General features: G+C 51.3%; 7 protein-coding genes across 7 annotated transcripts; 4 read left to right on the forward strand and 3 right to left on the reverse strand.

Moving 5' to 3' along the window:
* Positions 1–626: 626 nt before the first annotated feature.
* On the reverse strand, positions 627–2232 carry EJ05DRAFT_531261 (4-hydroxybenzoate polyprenyl transferase; the record flags this gene model as incomplete). The annotated part of the gene is made up of 2 exons (XM_033749015.1): positions 627–2038; positions 2160–2232. The coding sequence occupies 2 exons, from the start codon at positions 2230–2232 to the stop codon at positions 1125–1127; spliced, it is 987 nt and encodes a 328-aa protein (XP_033602283.1). The 3' UTR covers positions 627–1124.
* Positions 2233–2526: 294 nt separating this feature from the next.
* Positions 2527–6626, forward strand: EJ05DRAFT_474888 (uncharacterized protein). The gene is made up of 2 exons (XM_033743690.1): positions 2527–2957; positions 3013–6626. Exons 1-2 carry the CDS (start codon positions 2690–2692, stop codon positions 6390–6392), a joined length of 3648 nt encoding a protein of 1215 aa, XP_033602284.1. The 5' UTR covers positions 2527–2689; the 3' UTR covers positions 6393–6626.
* Positions 6627–7397: 771 nt separating this feature from the next.
* EJ05DRAFT_474889 (uncharacterized protein) lies at positions 7398–8311 on the forward strand. The gene is made up of 3 exons (XM_033743691.1): positions 7398–7746; positions 7923–8000; positions 8058–8311. The coding sequence occupies exons 1-3, from the start codon at positions 7562–7564 to the stop codon at positions 8254–8256; spliced, it is 462 nt and encodes a 153-aa protein (XP_033602285.1). The 5' UTR covers positions 7398–7561; the 3' UTR covers positions 8257–8311.
* A 253-nt stretch (positions 8312–8564) lies between these two features.
* On the reverse strand, positions 8565–10234 carry EJ05DRAFT_474891 (kynureninase 2). The gene has a single exon (XM_033743692.1). The coding sequence runs from the start codon at positions 10113–10115 to the stop codon at positions 8598–8600; it is 1518 nt and encodes a 505-aa protein (XP_033602286.1). The 5' UTR covers positions 10116–10234; the 3' UTR covers positions 8565–8597.
* Positions 10235–10674: 440 nt separating this feature from the next.
* EJ05DRAFT_463259 (Indoleamine 2,3-dioxygenase) lies at positions 10675–12121 on the reverse strand (the record flags this gene model as incomplete). Its single annotated transcript, XM_033742709.1, has 2 exons — positions 11709–12121; positions 10675–11652 (listed from the first exon to the last, which is right to left on the reverse strand). Exons 1-2 carry the CDS (start codon positions 12033–12035, stop codon positions 10675–10677), a joined length of 1305 nt encoding a protein of 434 aa, XP_033602287.1. The 5' UTR covers positions 12036–12121.
* Positions 12122–12574: 453 nt separating this feature from the next.
* EJ05DRAFT_474892 (uncharacterized protein) lies at positions 12575–14952 on the forward strand. The gene has a single exon (XM_033743693.1). The coding sequence runs from the start codon at positions 12884–12886 to the stop codon at positions 14906–14908; it is 2025 nt and encodes a 674-aa protein (XP_033602288.1). The 5' UTR covers positions 12575–12883; the 3' UTR covers positions 14909–14952.
* A 1165-nt stretch (positions 14953–16117) lies between these two features.
* EJ05DRAFT_499029 (uncharacterized protein) lies at positions 16118–17014 on the forward strand (the record flags this gene model as incomplete). The annotated part of the gene is made up of 2 exons (XM_033746767.1): positions 16118–16258; positions 16325–17014. The coding sequence occupies 2 exons, from the start codon at positions 16118–16120 to the stop codon at positions 17012–17014; spliced, it is 831 nt and encodes a 276-aa protein (XP_033602289.1).
* Positions 17015–17438: the final 424 nt, after the last annotated feature.

Genomic DNA, 17438 nt, shown 5'->3' on the forward strand with positions numbered 1-17438 from the left:
CTTCAGTCCGAGGAAATCGGTTTTGAGCAGCGACGCCTCTTCTACTCCATCTTGACCGTCTTTCCAAATCCTCAGTTTTGTGACTTGGAGGACGAGTCATGATGCGCCACCAACGGGATATACCTATTAAACAAGGTTTCTAGGCAGTACGGAATCCTTCGATCCTTTAATGCTATGCTCCTTGTAAACGTTGTGCGACATCATTATCAGGTGAATGGCATTCGCGAAAACCTTCAGCTATGTTTTGAATCCGCAAATCTGGGGTAAGTCGCCAAGATCAGGCTTTTCCATTCGAGTAGCTTGAGTAATGAAGGCTCAATAAAGACCCGCGTACTAGACACCCTCTTTCTACGTTGACAAGCCATCTTGACGCAGGCGGATACTTGGTGGTAGGAGTCAATTGGACAAATCGCTATTAAAGAGGCGGAAAATGTTGAGCTTAGAGTCGCAGGTCGTTGGAGGAACGCTGCTGTGGGTGAACTTGTAAAAGTGTACTGAAGGACCAGATAGAGGTTGCATAAAGAACCACCGATACACGCCACCAGAGTGCATCAGTATGCCTGCTTGGTGCCAGCATCACAAATCCTTCTTCGTACAAAGGGATTGTTGACCTACCTCGTGGCTCCATTTTGAGTGCGTGAATGGGGAGGTGGCTCATCAGCGGAAACACATGTTCAGGTTTCGAAGGTGCTCAAGGATGCGCCGTTCAAAGTGGCCATGAGGACCAGCTCGAAGTGTTCAATGCACAAGTACGCTAGTTACGTTGTAATAACCGAAGCAAACAAGTCTTGAGATAATTCATGTGGCATAGATCGCATCTGATTCGAATTTATCGACCGCAGCTGTTTCAACGCAGCCAGTGTGCAGATGACACTCTTTTTACTTGTACTCGAAGCCTTTCTCCGAAATACTCCTGTGACCAAGGACTATGTTCGACAAGTCGCGGCACAGGAGATATGTCAACACATATCGAAGAAAACCACAATTCTCAAGGTTATAGTCTTTGGCACGGAGACTTGCTGCTTTTATGGACCCAACACGGTTCGAGTTTTGATTCGCTTGGTATGATGCGCCATACAACAATATTTTACATTCAGACTCGCAAATACGGGTGTATAATATTGCTATGAGCCGTTATCCTCGTCTGTCTTTTCCGACGCGGCTAGGCGAACAGCATAATCTCCAAGGAGTCCTGTAGCAATGAAGCCACCGGTAATCCAGCAGCCATTCTTGAACCACCACCAGCAGTTCGTCACGCTCTTCAGGTTCACCTTGTAGATCATGGACACCAGGCTGATTGCACCAAACCCACAGCTACCGACAAAAAAGACAGGCCCAGCACCTGCAGCAGCTCCAGCGACAGCAAGGAGTCCAATCTGCACAACAGCCAGCCCAGTCAGCACAGCTTTGGTTTCTTTCTCATGTCGCAGCGCTATACTCTTAATACCGGCTTTGACGTCGTCTTTGATGTCCATGTGGGCGTATATCATGTCATACAACACAGTCCAAGCAATGTTACTTGCGTATAGGCATGCAGCAGCTGTAAGTGCATCCTGGTTAGAAAAAAGATCTACGCCGAGGGCTGGAAAGCCCATGAAAGCGCCCCAGGAGAAGGTCAAGCCGAGTACGGCTTGGGGATAGTGCGTGACACGCTTGGCCAGCGGATATGTTGCTACCAAGAGTAATGATGGGACCCCATAGTAGAGGCACTGAGTAGGGAACTGAAGCAGGACCGTAAGGCCAACAAGTAACTGTGCTCCAGTGAAAATGATTGCTGATTCAGGCTTCACTGCCCCTCGAGCGATTGGTCGAAGCCGCGTACGAGTGACATGAGGATCAAGATTACGATCCCAGAGGTCGTTGATGGTGCATCCAGCTCCTCGCATGACCAGCGCTCCAGTCAAGAACAAGCTCGTGTATCCTGCGATGGCAAGCGGTGTTGCCATTGGTATAGCCATCGGCGCAGCTAGAAGCGTACTAAAGAGGCATGGAAAGAAAAGGTAGTATGTACCAGTAGGCTTGTCGAGACGAACAAGTTCTGCATATGGTACGACGGCATCTGGCAGATATGATAAGAGTCCAGCAGTTGGACGCTGGTAAGGCTGAAGTTGCGCCTGTGTTGCTGCTCTGTTAGGTAGAATAGATGACGAAGTGTCTACTATTGTATGCGACTGAAGTCGAGCGAGCGGCGGAGAACCCAGCGTGATCGTATGTGGTCGTCTCGTATGCCATGATTGTTTCGCTACTTGATGAGTGTGAGAGGATCTAGTGAATGAGATGAGGCGGCGAAAGGAGCGGAATTTCCGGCAGTGAAAAGTGTTTCGCGGCGTTGATCGCAGACATGCTTCGGGTGCAAGTCTTACCCAAAGTACGCTCGCCATTATGAAATCAAAGTGAAGTGAATTAGAGACGAAGGGGAATGTTAACGCGTCGACACGTGATCGTGTTTTTTCCGCTGGTCACTATCCTTGTTCTCGTTGATTGGCTGGTGCAAGTGAGAACGCGACCGAAGCTCCGCTCCGCTCTGCTTTCACCACTCACTACTCAGATACCTTTGATACTTGCGCCACTCTCTATCTCAGAACACTTTCCGCAGCACTGATCTCTTCATATATCTGTGCTCGCTTTCACCCAAGGCGCGCATACAAAGTCACTGGTGTTGCGTTATGCGACGACGCCGTTACACACAATGCCTGCCAAACGCCCTCAGGCAACTTTCGAGCCTATTCCACCAGACTTCGACGTGAGAGAGCTTGTGGAGTCCACCGACAACTTCCAATATGTTGACCGCATCTCGTGTGAGATGATTGAGCAGCAAGGTGTGGATGCCTTCGAGAAGCTCGTTCTCCTCCACGTTATCATCGGAGGAAAGCCGCTTGTGGTTGATGGGTTCGAGGATCTCCTAGATCCGTGGACGTTCACGCCCAAATGGCTGATTGACAACCATGGCGGTAAAGGTGAGCTCGAAGAAATGGAACTCGCTCGATGAGCTTACACTGACTGTGAACGTAGTCGAGAACGCGCGCAACCTGACCAACCAACAGAATCTTCCTCTCACGATCCGCCACTATTTGAATAATATGGGCTCGCTCACTGAGCAGTTCTTCCAGAAATCGAGTAACTACAAAGACAAGAATAGACAGCGAATGTATCTCAAGGACATCGATTGTCCACCGGTATGGCATGACAAGCTTAAAGAGCAAATTCCTGCCGGTGTATTTTATTTGAATGAGAGTACTGGTGCATTTGGCGGAGTCGGTGCTGTTGATGAACCCATTATTGCAGCCAGCGGCCGTCGGAACCGTGGATATGGAAGAGCAGGCGACCTCATGAGTAGCCTCCCAGCCGACATGAGGGCCGAGAATCTCATGTGCTATATCGGGCACGAGGGGACCTACACGCCTTCGCATAAAGAGATGTGTGCTTCACTTGGTCAGAACATCATGGTCGACGCGTCCACTGCTGTTGGAGAAGATGGAAAGCCTGAAAGACCGGGCTCGTCACTCTGGTTCATGACTGAGACTAAAGACAGACACCTCGTCCAGGAGTATTGGTTGTCGATTCTCGGACACGACATTGAAGTGGAAAATCACTTTGCGCAGATCATGGCTTGGGTTTCGGCGCCCTTCAGGACTTACGTGGTGGAACAAAGACCCGGTGACTTCATATTGATTCCACCACTCGCGCCACATCAGGTATGGAATCGAGGGACTCGGACTATGAAAGTTGCTTGGAATCGGACCACAGTGGAAACCTTGGAGATGGCAATCAACGAGGCCATACCGAATGCGCGGATGGTTTGTCGTGACGAGCAGTACAAGAACAAAGCAATCATCTACTACACCCTCACAAAGTACGGCACCATTCTGAAAAATGTCAAGCTTATGTGCGAAGCAAATCCGGAGAATGCGTACGCCTATTCCAGCAACATCAAGATACGACAACTGAACAAGGACTTCAAACGACTGTTTGACCTCTACAAGAACATCGTACTCTCGGAGATGTTCGCAGTGGATGGCGCAAAGGAACACCCGGAATTTCTACCATTCGACTCGAATGTTACGTGCGCGTACTGCCGTGGTAACATTTTCAACCGCTTCCTGACGTGCAAGGCCTGTCCAAGGGCACTTGGCACCGATGTTGACGAACCTTACGATGTTTGCATGGATTGCTATGTCATGGGTAGAAGCTGTGCTTGCACTTCCGACTTGAAATGGTGTGAGCAGTGGAGGTGGAAAGACCTACTCTACAAATACGAGGAATGGCGCCGTATCATCATTGACATTGACGGAGGTGTTACTGAAAAGACTCCCCAGCAAATCAGTGAAGAAAGGAGGTACTACGGCAAGAAAACTCTTGCACAGATATGTCAAGAACAGTTACGCATTAGACCATGGGTAGATATCCAGAATCCCCAACAGCAGGAAGAGAATGAGGAAGACGAAAGCCGGTTCAACGAAGACGGGACACTAAAGAAGACACCAAAAAAGCAAAGCAAAAATCACGATGCCAATCACAAAGCTTGTCACGTTTGCCTCCATAAGCATCCCAAATGGAAGATGGCCAACTGTCAATTTTGTGACCTATGGTATTGCTACGGCAGTCTCTACCGCGCTCAAGACCTGCTACCACAGACTGTTATGGAGGACCTCCACTGGAAATGCCCACATTGTCGCCGACAATGCAATACTGGACGATGCCGGGCAGACCCAAGGCAACGACCATTCGAGCCAAAGGGGACTTTACTAGGTCATGACACCAGGAAGGTCGCCGATGTGCGCAGTATCGAGGCTCTTTTCAACTATGGCATCTCAAACCTGCACTGGACGAACGAAGAGGGAGATCCACGTGCTAGCTCACGACTCATAGCTCTGCAAGCAGCAGCAGAACGTGCTAAGCAGCAAGACTCGACTTTAGACCCACATTTTGAAGACGAGCACGGCATTCGCTTCTCCCCTGTTCACGAAACAACGAGTATCAATGGGGGCATTGATGACACCATGATTGATCCAGCACTTGGTGGTACAGGTATTAGTAAAAGTAGTACCAACAACAACGAGGATCTTAACAGCGAGCTCGAAGTCGAAAATGCCAATGGATTTGACGATGGACTCACCTCTTACCACGATGCTGGTGATTCCAACAAGAAAAAACGGAAACGCGGCGAACAAATCCAAATCCAGCTGAAAACAAAGGCCCCGAAGAGACAGAAGAAGAATGCAAACGAAGAGCCCGAGCAAGAAGCCTCGGGACCAGTCAGTGCAGCTACCGATGCAACCAAGGAGTTCCGTAGACAGCAAGAACAAAAATTACTTGCGCAAGCTCGCGAGGAAGACCGCTATATCATAGTTTGGGGTGCTATGAGAGCTAAGAAACTGCTTGTTAAGCTAGACATCGACTCGCACAAGCTAGTCGAGATCACGTCTCGTCCTCCTGCTGGTGGTCTTCCGATCAGACGTCGGCAAATCAACAACGGCGCTTCTCGCCAGACATCTACGAATGGGGTAATTCTACAATCTGATGTCAACAAACCCAGTCCCAAATCGGGAGACAAAGCTTCGAATGGTGGCCCAGCAAAGCCAGTCTCAGCACTAGTTCGTGTTCGTGGTGAAAAAGACGACACCTATACCACTCGGAAACGGTGGTCAGAGCCGTCGCAAAAAAAGGGCGGCTACCAGGCTAGGACTCTTGAAGAAATCGATATCCCTTCTGATGGAGAGGTGTCTGAAGAAGAGTATGCTCCGCGCGCTCAAAGGCGCCGCGTAATGGATGAAGAGGAACTTGTCCAGCTTCCGGATGACTTCAAAGATGGTACTGTCAATCGGCGTCACACGACTGGCCAAGTAAGTGGGTCCACGGCTCAGATTCGACCGCCGCCCTCAAAGCAGAACAATGGAAAGTTCGCACGACCAAGTCTCCCGAGCAAGGCACATCTCGAGGCGCAAGCAAAAGCTGCCAGAGAGGCAGCAGCACAGATGGATGAAGCAAATCGTAAGGCAAAGATGATGGCAGCAGGTATGGCCGATGAGGACGTCCCGATCACCATCCCGGACGATGATTCGAACACATCGTCGTCAGAGGGGGAACTGGTTGCCAGGCTGTCACCGCAACCAAAGACACCCACGGCGCCCGTGATACCGGTCACGATAGGGTTCACGCCTGTCAACACAAAGCCATCTGAATCCCCGCAAGAGCGTCGGTCCATTTTCGACAAGATGAAGAACAAGAACGTCAAGATTGTAGGCAGATCGAGCAAGACGAAGACGCTACCAATAGCAAAGGCTGGAGCAGCTGTATCGAATCTCAGAGCTGACTCAGAATCGGAGGATTCTGAAGAGATTTCTGCCCCAGCGCCAGCAAAGAAGAGAGGCCGGCCACGGAAGGTTCCATGATACGAGACAGCCGCATGTGTTGCCGATTAGTTTTCTCCCGCTTTGTTCTCTGACGAGTCTTACTAAAGGAGCCATGGGTGGTTGTTATAGTTAGCATGGTGTTTATATGGTTTTGAAGTGTGGTTTGGACGGCAAGAAGATGGAAAGTGTGTATCATGTTGTGCATAGTTCACACGCCCAGTATCATATCATGTGAATGAAGCTTCATGCAGGCTTTTTGCTGCAAAATGTGCGTGTTCACGTTGCTATTGTTGTAGTAAGATGTTCCAGTGATAATTAGTGGTAAAAGCCTACGTCCCAATGAAGACTAGCGAACGGACAATTCGTGCACAGGGCTGGCAGTTTCATCTCGCTTAGTCGCCCTGGAAGTTTGATGAAGGAACGTGAAGTCTAGCACCAATTAGAGTCACCAGCATACGTCCATGATACACACATACATTGAAGAACCTCGACCACATTGAAGATAGTGTCGCAGCTTGTGCGGCAAGATGCGTTGCTGTAGTGGTTCAAAAGCGGGTATGACAGTGCAGTGTACCCGTATGACGAGTACGTGTAGTCATGTAGCTATGTAGCCATGTATAGGGTCATTTCCTTTGGGCATTATCACGATGCATGTGAAGTGGACGGCATACGGACATTTCCCAGTTCTGCTCGTTTCATGCAGTAGGCTTCTCCGTATGCATCTCGTTGTTCGTCAGTTCAATAGCAGTAGGATAGTAATACCACCTCGTTGCACGACCTCACACGAATAGAACAACTCATACCCAGCTCGATCCAGCCTCGCACCATCACACATTGATATTGGTGCTTCGTGATGAGATCTAGGGCGGGTCCAATCGAAGTGATTGGCAAGTGGATCTGCGGATGCGTCCGAAGCGCGCTGATTGGTTGCGGCTGCTTTTGCCCGTGAATGACAACAAGGGTCCCGCAAATCACGCCAAGCATGAGGCTACGGACTTCTCCTATATATCCTCGACGCGCCATCCATCTCCCCCGAGCCGATCCACCATCTCACTTTCACGCCATCCAAACTTTTTCGCAACTTTCACTTCTGATTATCCTCCGACGTGCCCATCACTCGTTTCTGGGCCTTTGACCATACACTCGCTACTACTTCCTAGTCTATCAACGTCGAGATACCTGCAGTAATCCTACCTTTCATCACAATCATGCGCACCCAGTTCTTCGTCGCCGCCCTTGTGGCTTCTGCTGCATCCTTCGTCGCCGCACAAGACGCCAACTGCGAAGCTGAGAACATCGTCGAGGCGTGTCTGCCCAGTGTGCAAATTCGCATCGATGCATGCGACAGTCAGGACTGGAGGTGCCAGTGCGATACCTACCAGCAGCTGTTGACGTGAGTATTCTCCGCCCGTCCTACTTGGACCATCAATGAAGGAATTCGTGGACTCTTGTGGCAGGATTGGCATGCATGCATGTGTAAGAGGAGGACCGGGGCGCTGTGCCACATATCACACAATCCGCCATTCTCTCACCGCTCAGACCTCGTGCTGATACGTGGCGTGCATATAGGTGCTACGACAACTGCCCCAACGACGCACGCAAGCCCAGTGTGCAGAACCAGGTTACGCAGTTCTGTGCTGCTGCTAGGTATGACTTCTCTCCTTCCGGCGATTCGACGATGCACGATGCTAACGGGTCCAATAGCGCATACCAACCCTCCTCCACGGTGGCTCCAGCCAGCTCGACACCGACGCCTTCTGCTGCGACTAGCACGACTGACGAGCAGCCCTCTGAGACTGGTAGTGGAGCGCAGGAGACGAATAGTCAGGGTGCTGCTGGTGTGGTTGCGGTGCCTGTTGGTGCTGTGTTTGGTGTGCTGATGGGGCTTGCTGGATTGTTGTAAGAGGGCAGCGAGGAAGAGCGGTTGTGGGAATGATATGACAATGTGGATCAAGAGCACGTCTGGTTTTGATGTTTCAGTTACATAGGTATAGTAATACTAATATCATGTTCGTTTGCATTTCTTGAGAGCACTAGGGGTGCATGATATACTATGCTCGCTCATCCGGAGTCATCAAGGCATGTATGGATGCTCTGGCGTTGTACGAATTATCTGTGCCGGACCACACGAGGCGGAATCCAATGGCGAACAAATGCCAAGAAGTTCTCCGAGTGTCAGACAGTATGTGGCAACAACATGTTCGCTATGCTAACAATATATACAGATGAAGATTACGCCAGTGACTACGAGCTAATTGCCTTCTCCAACACCTCCATGAACTTCCAGACGTCCGTGAAGTTGTTATATATCGGTACAGGAGCCACTCTGATCACGCCAGGCTTCCTCTGATCGCATACCACACCAGCATTCTTAAAGAAATCACCAGCCTTCTCCAGCAGTCCATCCCTGAGCAGTACACTCAGCTGCGCGCCTCTCTCTGCCACATTCCGTGGCGTCAATACCGTAAATGCACCCTCATACCTCTCCAGGATACCATCCAAAAGGAACTCCGCATAGCTTGTTAACAACAGACTCTTCGCTCGCAGACTTGCCATATCAGTCTTGTTGAACACGCTCAACGCCCCGGAGAGAGACGCCAGATCCACCACACTTGGATTCGAGCACTGGAACCCAGCCGCGCCTGGCGTCGGCCTGAACTTGTTGTCCATCAAAAACCGCGTGTCCTTGTCATGCCCATACCACCCCGTCAACCGCGGCCTGAACATCGGCACCGAGTCCACACCATCAGAGTACGTCACCGCGCCATGTTTCTCATGCACGAAACACCCCCCAATACTCCCCGGCCCAGCATTCAGGTACTTGTACGTACACCACACCGCAAAATCCACATTCCAGTCATGCAGCTTCAATGGCACATTCCCCGCCGCATGCGCCAGGTCCCATCCCACCATAATCCCACGCGCCTGCGCATACGCCGTGATGCGCGGTATATCAAACAGCTGGCCAGAGTAATACTGAATGCCCGGCAGCAGCAGCAGCGCCGCATCATCCGCATGCTCGTCGATAGCAGCCAGGATCTTGGCCGTCGGAATCAGCGCATTGGCATCCGGTTGCACGAGCACCAGCGAAGCCGCCGGGTCGCGCCCGTGCAGTCGCAGCTGCGATTCCACGGCGTAGTAGTCGCTTGGGAACGGCTTCCATTCGCAGATGATCTTGTGTCGCTGGGCCGTGGGCGTGTAGAAGCTGGCGAGCATGAGGTGCAGGTTGATGGTGAGGGTGTTCATGATGATTACTTCGTCCGGCTGGGCGCCGACGATGGCGGCGCTTTGGCTAGATGCTTGTGCGGCTAGGTCTTGCCATGCTGGGAGTGGTGATGCGGTGAGACCGTGGTGGTGGCCTTGGACGCCGACGGAGGCCCATGTGTCGAGGTGGGCGGCGAGGTAGGTGCGTACGGCTTTGGGCTGGCATCCGAGGGAGTTGCCGCAGAAATATACGGCGGGCTCGTTGTCTTCGGCGGTGGTGGCGTCGGCATTGTTTGTGGTGGTGGTGGTGGTGGTGGTGGTGGTGGTGAGGTCTTGCGCGCTGTCGTTGCGGAGTGTGGTGGTTTGGAGCGTGGATGTAGCGACAGGGATGGATTTCGCGGCCAGGCTTGCTTTGGTAGGGATGATGAAATCGGCGCGCAGGGCGGCGAGGGGATCTTGTGCGTCGAGTGAGGCGGCGTATTCGCGTGTGTTTGCGGATTCGGGGAAGGTGATAGAGTGACCCTGGAGGAGGGCGGTGGTGAAGTTGGAGGTCTCCATCGCTGGGAAAGGGGTCGATTGTAATGGAATTTTGTGTGTGAACGTCTATGTGTGTGTGTCTGTGTGGATGGATTGTGAGTAGTAGTGGGATATTGTCGTTCTACTTTATGCCCTCGAGGGCGGCGAGGTGGACGTCGTCATGGACGGACCCTGTGGATACTCGATACCTAGAATTGCTTGGTGTTTAGGATGGAGCTCGGAGCGGAAGTCAGAGTAACTGACTCGTGTTCCGAACAGTCTAGTGCGCCGAGAAAAGATGGGGCGCGTGGCTCGTCGTTTCTCATGAAACGCCTGCCGGGCTTCCATGTTGGTTGATGTGGCAATACTAGCCTCATTTATTGCATTGCGGGATTCATATGCTGTCATTGCGTTATCTTTGGGCTAGAGTTGGTTGTTGGCATCAAGTTGTGGAGACAGATTGATAGGAGCCTTGGCCCCTGAGGCCAAGACTATCAGCATTCTTTGGAAGGAGCCCAAGGTACACGATAATGCTCTCCATTACACGCTCAATTGGTCATCTGTATGGATGCATGATTTGTATCTACACAATATAGAATCGCTAATGCAACACCGTCTTGCCAGCATCCTCCGTCTCCTGCCTTGTCTGCTTCAAAAATGGCATTAAATCCGTACCCCCTGTCCCAGTAAGAGCACCATCCTTCTGTTTCGCAACATCACTCGACATAGACGCCAAGTTCGTCCTCAGTGTCTGTTTCGATCGCCTCGAGGGTATGATGATGTACTTCGTCACGATCTGAAGGTGCAAGCCCCTAAAATCACTCAACGCCTGCAGCGCCGCCTGATACGCATCTCGAAGCCGCGTCTGCTGCACAGCGTGCCCGGGCCGAAGCGCAAACTCCTGGATCTTCGACGCCGCAGACACATCCTCCAGAAATCGACGGTGTGGGCCGGGCATATAGTCTCGCATCTCCTCATGAAACGACCGTACCGGACCCGTACCTACGGCCTTCACTTCGCCATTCGACTCATGCCGCACCCCCAGTGCCAAGTCGAGGAACTGTATCAGCGAGCTCTGTGCATTACTCCCGCCACGCACCTGCATCCACTCGCCCCTGCCATCCCCATAATCGTAGAACACGCCATTCGGCAGTCCCGCCGATGCCATATTCTTGCTCCCGGCGAGAAACGGGCGGATGTCGTCGTAGAAGACGTCCGGGTCGCACTTCTCGGACATACGCATGAGGACCTTGCCGAGGCGGTGGATATGCGGGACGATCTCTTCGAGACGTTGTGTGGCTCCTGTGTAGTCTTGCGCTTCGGCGCTTTCCATGGCGCGGAGGAGGATTTGGATGGCGGGGGCGCCTTGGGCTTCGACGGCGACGGAGACGAGGTAGAACCATGCCTCGTCCAGGGTGCCGGTCATGGTGTGTAGAGATTGGAGGGCGTCGAGGGTACTGAAGTCTGGGGACGCGGAGGTGAAGTTCCAGAGATTTAGGGCGGCGTATGTGGCGACGGGTGGGAGTTCGAGGTGCTGTGATATGGCGGCGAAGGGGACTGCGACTTGTGGAGGGAGAATCTATCGAGGATGTATTAGAGTTACTGTTTGAAGGGGTGCTGGAGGGGTCTGCGGACCTCTGACGGCTTTGGACCTCCCCAGATGTAGCCGTGTGTGAAGAATGCGAGGATGACATATGCTCTTCTCCATTCTGCGACGGTTTGTAGCTTGTGTACGGATAGAATTGGGAGATGCCGGATTTCATCATGTAGCAAGTCGTGTGCCAGGAGTTTGCTTAGTTTGGTGATGATTGCTTCCCATGGCTCGTAGTACCTGGGTAGACGTCGTAGGGGGAGATCGGCTGGCAGAAAACCATTCTCTGTCACTGCATATTTGGACAGGTCTGCAAAACACGGGATTGTATGTGTCTGTGTCGTCGAAGAAGGGAATACATGGACGCCCATCTTGATGTATATGTTGGAATATGCAAACTAAGCTTGGAGTGGTAGATATGGAAGATAGTGATTAGAAAGAGTTTCACAGATAGGAGTCTTTCACACAAGATAATACGTGTCTATTGTACGAGGCACAGTATAATAACTTTTAGTCCCTCGCCTATGGAGACATGACAAGCATCCATGGCTCACTGGCCTCGCGTGAAATAAAGTCGTCGTGTGGATACAGGCATGGGATCTCGGAAGTGAGATATGCTTTGTTATCATCGGAGCTGCTGGGAATCTGGCATGGCTCGTCTCCACTCTATGCATTGACCTGCATGCGCATCACTTGACGCAATGCCTCGTCGGCGATAGTGAGATCTATGACAGATGACCATGTATGTACGATGAATGGAAGATATCTAGTAGCGCAGGTATCTCTGGCAGATCCGAGATCAGCTCGGCCGAAACGAGTGAGAAAGACATAATAACTTTAAAACCTTGGCAGATATCTACCTCCTTGCAAGGCGGAATGTTGCCTGAGTAATAGTACAGAACATACTTTGGTACATTTATTTTTATCAATGATTGTGAGCAATTTATACAATCCTTTCCTTGAGAGGCGATTCATAGCTCAACCAGGTCATGAACTCGCGCATATCATCACGTGTAGGCCCCATATAAGATTGCCAAGAACGAGGGAAGATATCTTCACGTTGAAATCTCCTCTCTTCCGACTTCCGCTCATCTTCATCCTTTCCACTCTCCTGGGCAAGCCGGCCCAAACCTCATGGCGGACACACAATTAGCCAGATCCGAAACGCGGCCTCGTGTAGATAGTGCGTGCGATCAGTGCAAGATCAGAAAAGGTAAGGATGATACAGCTTACTGACGAACTCCCCAAAGTGAGTAATCGAGGATTGACACTACCAGTCAAGTGTAATGGCGGATACCCTTGCGCTCGATGCGCGAAACAACGGCCTGATGGGTGCCAGTATACTATACCCAATCGTCGTAAACTGAGGGAGTCGCTTCGGGCAGCCTCCAGAACGCAGCAAGCTGTCCCGAATTTGGTCAGTTCTGTGGCTACAGAACATGCCATGCTCGCAGGCCCAGCAGGACCTCAGCACACCGTCACGCCTAGCTTGCACCGACATAGCTCCCCTGGCGATGAAGAAGAAACGGCTATCCCTCGGGAGGGCCGACTTCTTCGAGATACGCAGGGCAAACTCGTCTTCGTCGGCGATTGTGCGCCGCTCTCTTTCTTGCAGACTGTTCGAAAGCTCATCTCAACCTGTGTCGAGCTAGAGACTACAGCTTCTCAAGAGCGAGATCCTGTTCTCGAGCAGGTCGAGGTCCGAGACTCAGCTTGCCAAACGGGCCTGACACCGGCTCTGGTCCAAAAAGCGTGCGACAACTTCTTCCGGGCGACGTTCGGCATTGTTGATCTCTTCGATGAATCGTTTCTCTCTGAGATGAATGCATGGCATAACGATGACTCCGCTGGCTCGGCAGTGAAATACCTTGTCCTGGCGATAGGATTGCAAAATGATGATGACGTCTTAGCTGGACACTTCTTCCATAAGGGACGTAAGATCGCGCTACTCCATCTTGCTGCAGACGTCGAGATCTCTACTGTCCAAGCGTTTCTCCTGGTCTCTGTCTTTATGGTAAGAGCTTGCCAGGCGAATGGAGCCTTCATGTATTTTGGTCTTGCTGCCCGCGCGACATACTCAATTGGTCTTCATAGGGCGGAAGTGAACGCCTACTATGGACCAGCTTCGCAGGAGCAACGCCATCGTCTTTACAAAAGCCTGAAGGTTATGGACTTGTTTCTCAGTGTGTCACTCGCTCGACCACCCGCTATCACCGATGCAGATTGCACCGTGCCATACAGACAGGATGACCCAGGAAAACCTGGAAGCAGCGTGGATGGCTTGCTCCAAGCAATGCTTATCATCGAACATATCGTTCAGGCAGTATACTGTGAACGTAAAATCTCTCTTTCGATAGCCGAGAAGATCTCTGAGCAGCTGAAAGACTGGGCTAGTAGGAGATTGCCATATCTCCAGCAGACGCTCCAATCCACAACAGATCAGGGGATCATCGTGAGTGCATGTCAGACCTTGTCGACATACTACTACGCGATCATGCTTATTACGCGTCCCTTCCTCATGTTCGATGTGTACAGAGCTTTGAAAGAAGGAGCCGACAGGCCAAATACCGCAAGTCCACGCACATCAAGCTTGTCTAACAAACGCATGCGCTTTACAGAGTCTTGCATTGATGCTGCTTGTCTGCTCTTGGATACAGTTCAGCAAGTTCTGGATCGCGATATTATGCCACACAAAACACCCATCATCGTTCCGTGGATCTTTACCGCATCGCTGGTCGTATGTGTCGGACTCCTTGGAGGCCTCGGACGAGTCCTCGAGCAATATGCGAGGACTTCTATTACTGCATTAGAATACTTAGCCAAGTCTGATGCACATGCATCGCAGTACGCGTCCATTGCCGAGAGTTTACTCAAAACAACAACCGAATTCCTCGTCAAGAAGGATATGGAAGAGAGATGCCGCAAAGTGAAGACTTCTTCCGACCTCTTTGGCATGGTTCATCGGGCCTATAACGACACTTCCACTGGGAGTACTCCTTCGAGCAGTAGTCCTTTCATGCAGGAAACGCATCCGGTCACGATTCCTAACACAAACGCGCGCTACACAACAGCAGACACCAGTAATGCCCCGTTGCCTGAGACGGTCTGCTCTCTCGGACTGGACGCTGACTTCTTTCTTCTGGCGAATGGTGAATCGTGGGGAACCGTTGCTGAGGAAGTCTTTGGTACTATGAACCTGTTCCCGAGCTTCGAGAGCGATAGGATGTTCCATGCATACCACTAGTGGAGAAGTCTGAAGCTCATATTGAATGCACATAGCATGCGTCTGATCGATGACTTGATCAAGCTGGAACCATCTGATCACGCAGCACCACGTCGAGTACCTGATAGTAGGCCATGACTCCAGTCACAGCTCCCACAGTTTTATCAACGGACCGATCTGCCACAAAAGCTGAAGCAGATCTGCATGGAAGCAGTAGCCTAGGAAAGCTATGAATGCCAGGCGAGCGGCCTGAATCGTTGTGATTGAGTGTTTCTGAGGAGCGCGTGCGTCTTAGGAGGAGTTCTTCTCAGAAGTAACTTTCATTCGCCTCTAATTCGATACATTGGGCATATGCATGCTCACGATGCCGAACTTGGACACAAAGTCGACGTGAGCTAGATTGACTTTCCGCGCATCGTCCGCTGCTATCAAGGCGACCGCAACAGATGGCCCTTGAAAGCACGCAAATCCAATACGGCTGAGTTCGCGGTCCTGGTGGCTGATTATGGGTGACTACAAATAACATTCAATTTGGCCTGGCCTGAGAATCGAAGGAACGGGTTACACTTTGGGTTCATGGATCGAAAACAGAAGCATGGAGACTAACTTCTTATTCAACTATTCAAGAAGCAGTGGCTTCAATGAGTGGTAAGCAATATCCAAGCCCTCAAGTTGTAAGCGCCTGCAAGGCTGAGACAAACATGCAGAAGTCTACCCCGCCACAGTGGTTGCACAGCATCGCAAATACGCAGCGAAAACTCGTTCTGGGCATGATTGCGTTCGGCCTGAGAGTAGGTAACGGAGAAATATCCTTGTGGAAGTTGTTTCGAGATGCATGTCGGGGGATGGATGAGGCTGCTGCTCGAGGAGAGCGACAAGTCGAATCATGGTATTGTGCACTTGCGGACCAAGTCTTATGTCTCGTGTTACATGGGCGTTTTGGATATCCAGAACTACCCTGACACGTAGTTGACGCAATGCACAGATGGAGTTGAAAGCAGCTGCATGTCTCGTACAGGCTTAGGCTCCCAGTGGCTCGAAAGGCTGTTCACCTGAGCGAACATCACAACGTACTCTTGAATTGACAAGTAAATGAGCCTTGCTTCCCTGCCTGGGGTTCAAAGCATCGTTTCGACGATCAAGCTAGGTACATCTCAGTACAGATGATTGGAGTCAATCTCTTCGCTGCTGACATTCATCTCGAGACTTCACCTCGACAACAACATCACCATGGAGCGAGCTGGTTGCATATACTGGCTACCAGCCCCCACGATCTCATCAGCCCATGCCAACAGTTCTGTTCCTGAAGCCGGACACAATCACCCAGTCATAGTGCTGGAAAGCAGCGGCGGATTGGATACCATTCTGCTCGTCAGTCGCTCGACTCACACTAGACTTGCTCATATCAATACTCTCACCTGCTAATCCAAGTCCCAGCTCACATCTTTCAACGGCCAGAGTCTCTCAGTCCGTCACCCAACCCGCATCAACAATCGCGCGCAATACCTCCCTATCCATCCATCTCCTCCACATCCAGACACCAAAGAGCTCCTCTACCTCTCACCAGGTCCACCACTTCGCAAAGCGAGCTACATCGGCCTTTCAAAAAGACACCAGGTTCCCACCAGTGCCCTCGTCCACTATGACCGCAAGACAAAAGCGAAATACAGATTGACCCCACAGTCCTGGAAGCTCCTGCTGGAGAAATTGGATCTGCCACAGACTCTCCTCTTCAACCCCCCAACACCGCTATTTCCTCCTCCCGCGTACCCGGTGCGTCCAACACCACACAATATGCTGCCTCAGTCCCCAGTAAGGGTGCAGTCTCCGCCCGTGGTCGTGCCTCCAGTGAGATTCTGGAATGTGGAACCCCTGTACAATTACGGGACTGTCAGCGCGTCGCTTGCAATCGCGAGTAGCAACCCTTATGCGTCAGCACCTATTCCTCAGAGTGCGCCGCAGAGCGTACAGGTCTATGGCCATCATGAGTTACCAAGCCATCGATCGCGAATGGAGGAGAGGGATTCGGCGGAATGTGGACCCGGCGTCGGGTTCTGCGTGGTGGCTGCTTTGCTATTTTGTGCTTGGTACTGGAGAGCTAATATATGGGGTATTGTCGCGGGTTGAGGCTTAGAAGGGTTGTTATGACAGAGATGCTTGGGTAGCCGTGTGACGTGATAGTATGGGAGATTGTTTTCGCGGGATGCGCACATGGGATTGCTGCGGCGGTAATTTTTCACGTCTATGATGGGGCTATGGTGTTGGTGCTATGAATATTTGGCTGGTGTATGATGCTACTCCTAGATAATCGAGGTATCTACGCGACTGTTGAGGAAAAATTGTGATAGTAGCATATGTTTCACAGTGTGCATTCCGTGCTCCTCACATGAACCACAACGCAATTTGTCAACACTACATCATACATAGCAGACCGCTAGCTCGAATAACTGTTCAGAAGAAATGAATCATTACGCATCTTGACCCACCCCACGATGTGAATACGCCTCCTTCGATAATCGCCTATCTAACATCAATGTATCTCACGCAAATG

The sequence above is a fragment of the Pseudovirgaria hyperparasitica genome, assembly GCF_010093815.1.
Source record: "Pseudovirgaria hyperparasitica strain CBS 121739 unplaced genomic scaffold EJ05scaffold_5, whole genome shotgun sequence".
Classification (NCBI taxonomy): Eukaryota; Fungi; Ascomycota; class Dothideomycetes; order Acrospermales; family Acrospermaceae; genus Pseudovirgaria; species Pseudovirgaria hyperparasitica.

What these genes read in the sequence shown, in the direction of transcription:
- EJ05DRAFT_474891 (XM_033743692.1), bottom strand. Translation starts at nt 10,115, where the DNA reads ATGGAGACCTCCAACTTCACCACCGCCCTCCTCCAGGGTCACTCTATC.
- EJ05DRAFT_474892 (XM_033743693.1), top strand. Translation starts at nt 12,884, where the DNA reads ATGATACAGCTTACTGACGAACTCCCCAAAGTGAGTAATCGAGGATTG.
- EJ05DRAFT_474889 (XM_033743691.1), top strand. Translation starts at nt 7,562, where the DNA reads ATGCGCACCCAGTTCTTCGTCGCCGCCCTTGTGGCTTCTGCTGCATCC. An exon ending in ACCTACCAGCAGCTGTTGAC is followed by an intron (nt 7,747 to 7,922) that starts GTGAGTATTCTC and finishes GCGTGCATATAG; the next exon opens with GTGCTACGACAACTGCCCCA. An exon ending in CAGTTCTGTGCTGCTGCTAG is followed by an intron (nt 8,001 to 8,057) that starts GTATGACTTCTC and finishes CGGGTCCAATAG; the next exon opens with CGCATACCAACCCTCCTCCA.
- EJ05DRAFT_474888 (XM_033743690.1), top strand. Translation starts at nt 2,690, where the DNA reads ATGCCTGCCAAACGCCCTCAGGCAACTTTCGAGCCTATTCCACCAGAC. An exon ending in TGACAACCATGGCGGTAAAG is followed by an intron (nt 2,958 to 3,012) that starts GTGAGCTCGAAG and finishes CTGTGAACGTAG; the next exon opens with TCGAGAACGCGCGCAACCTG.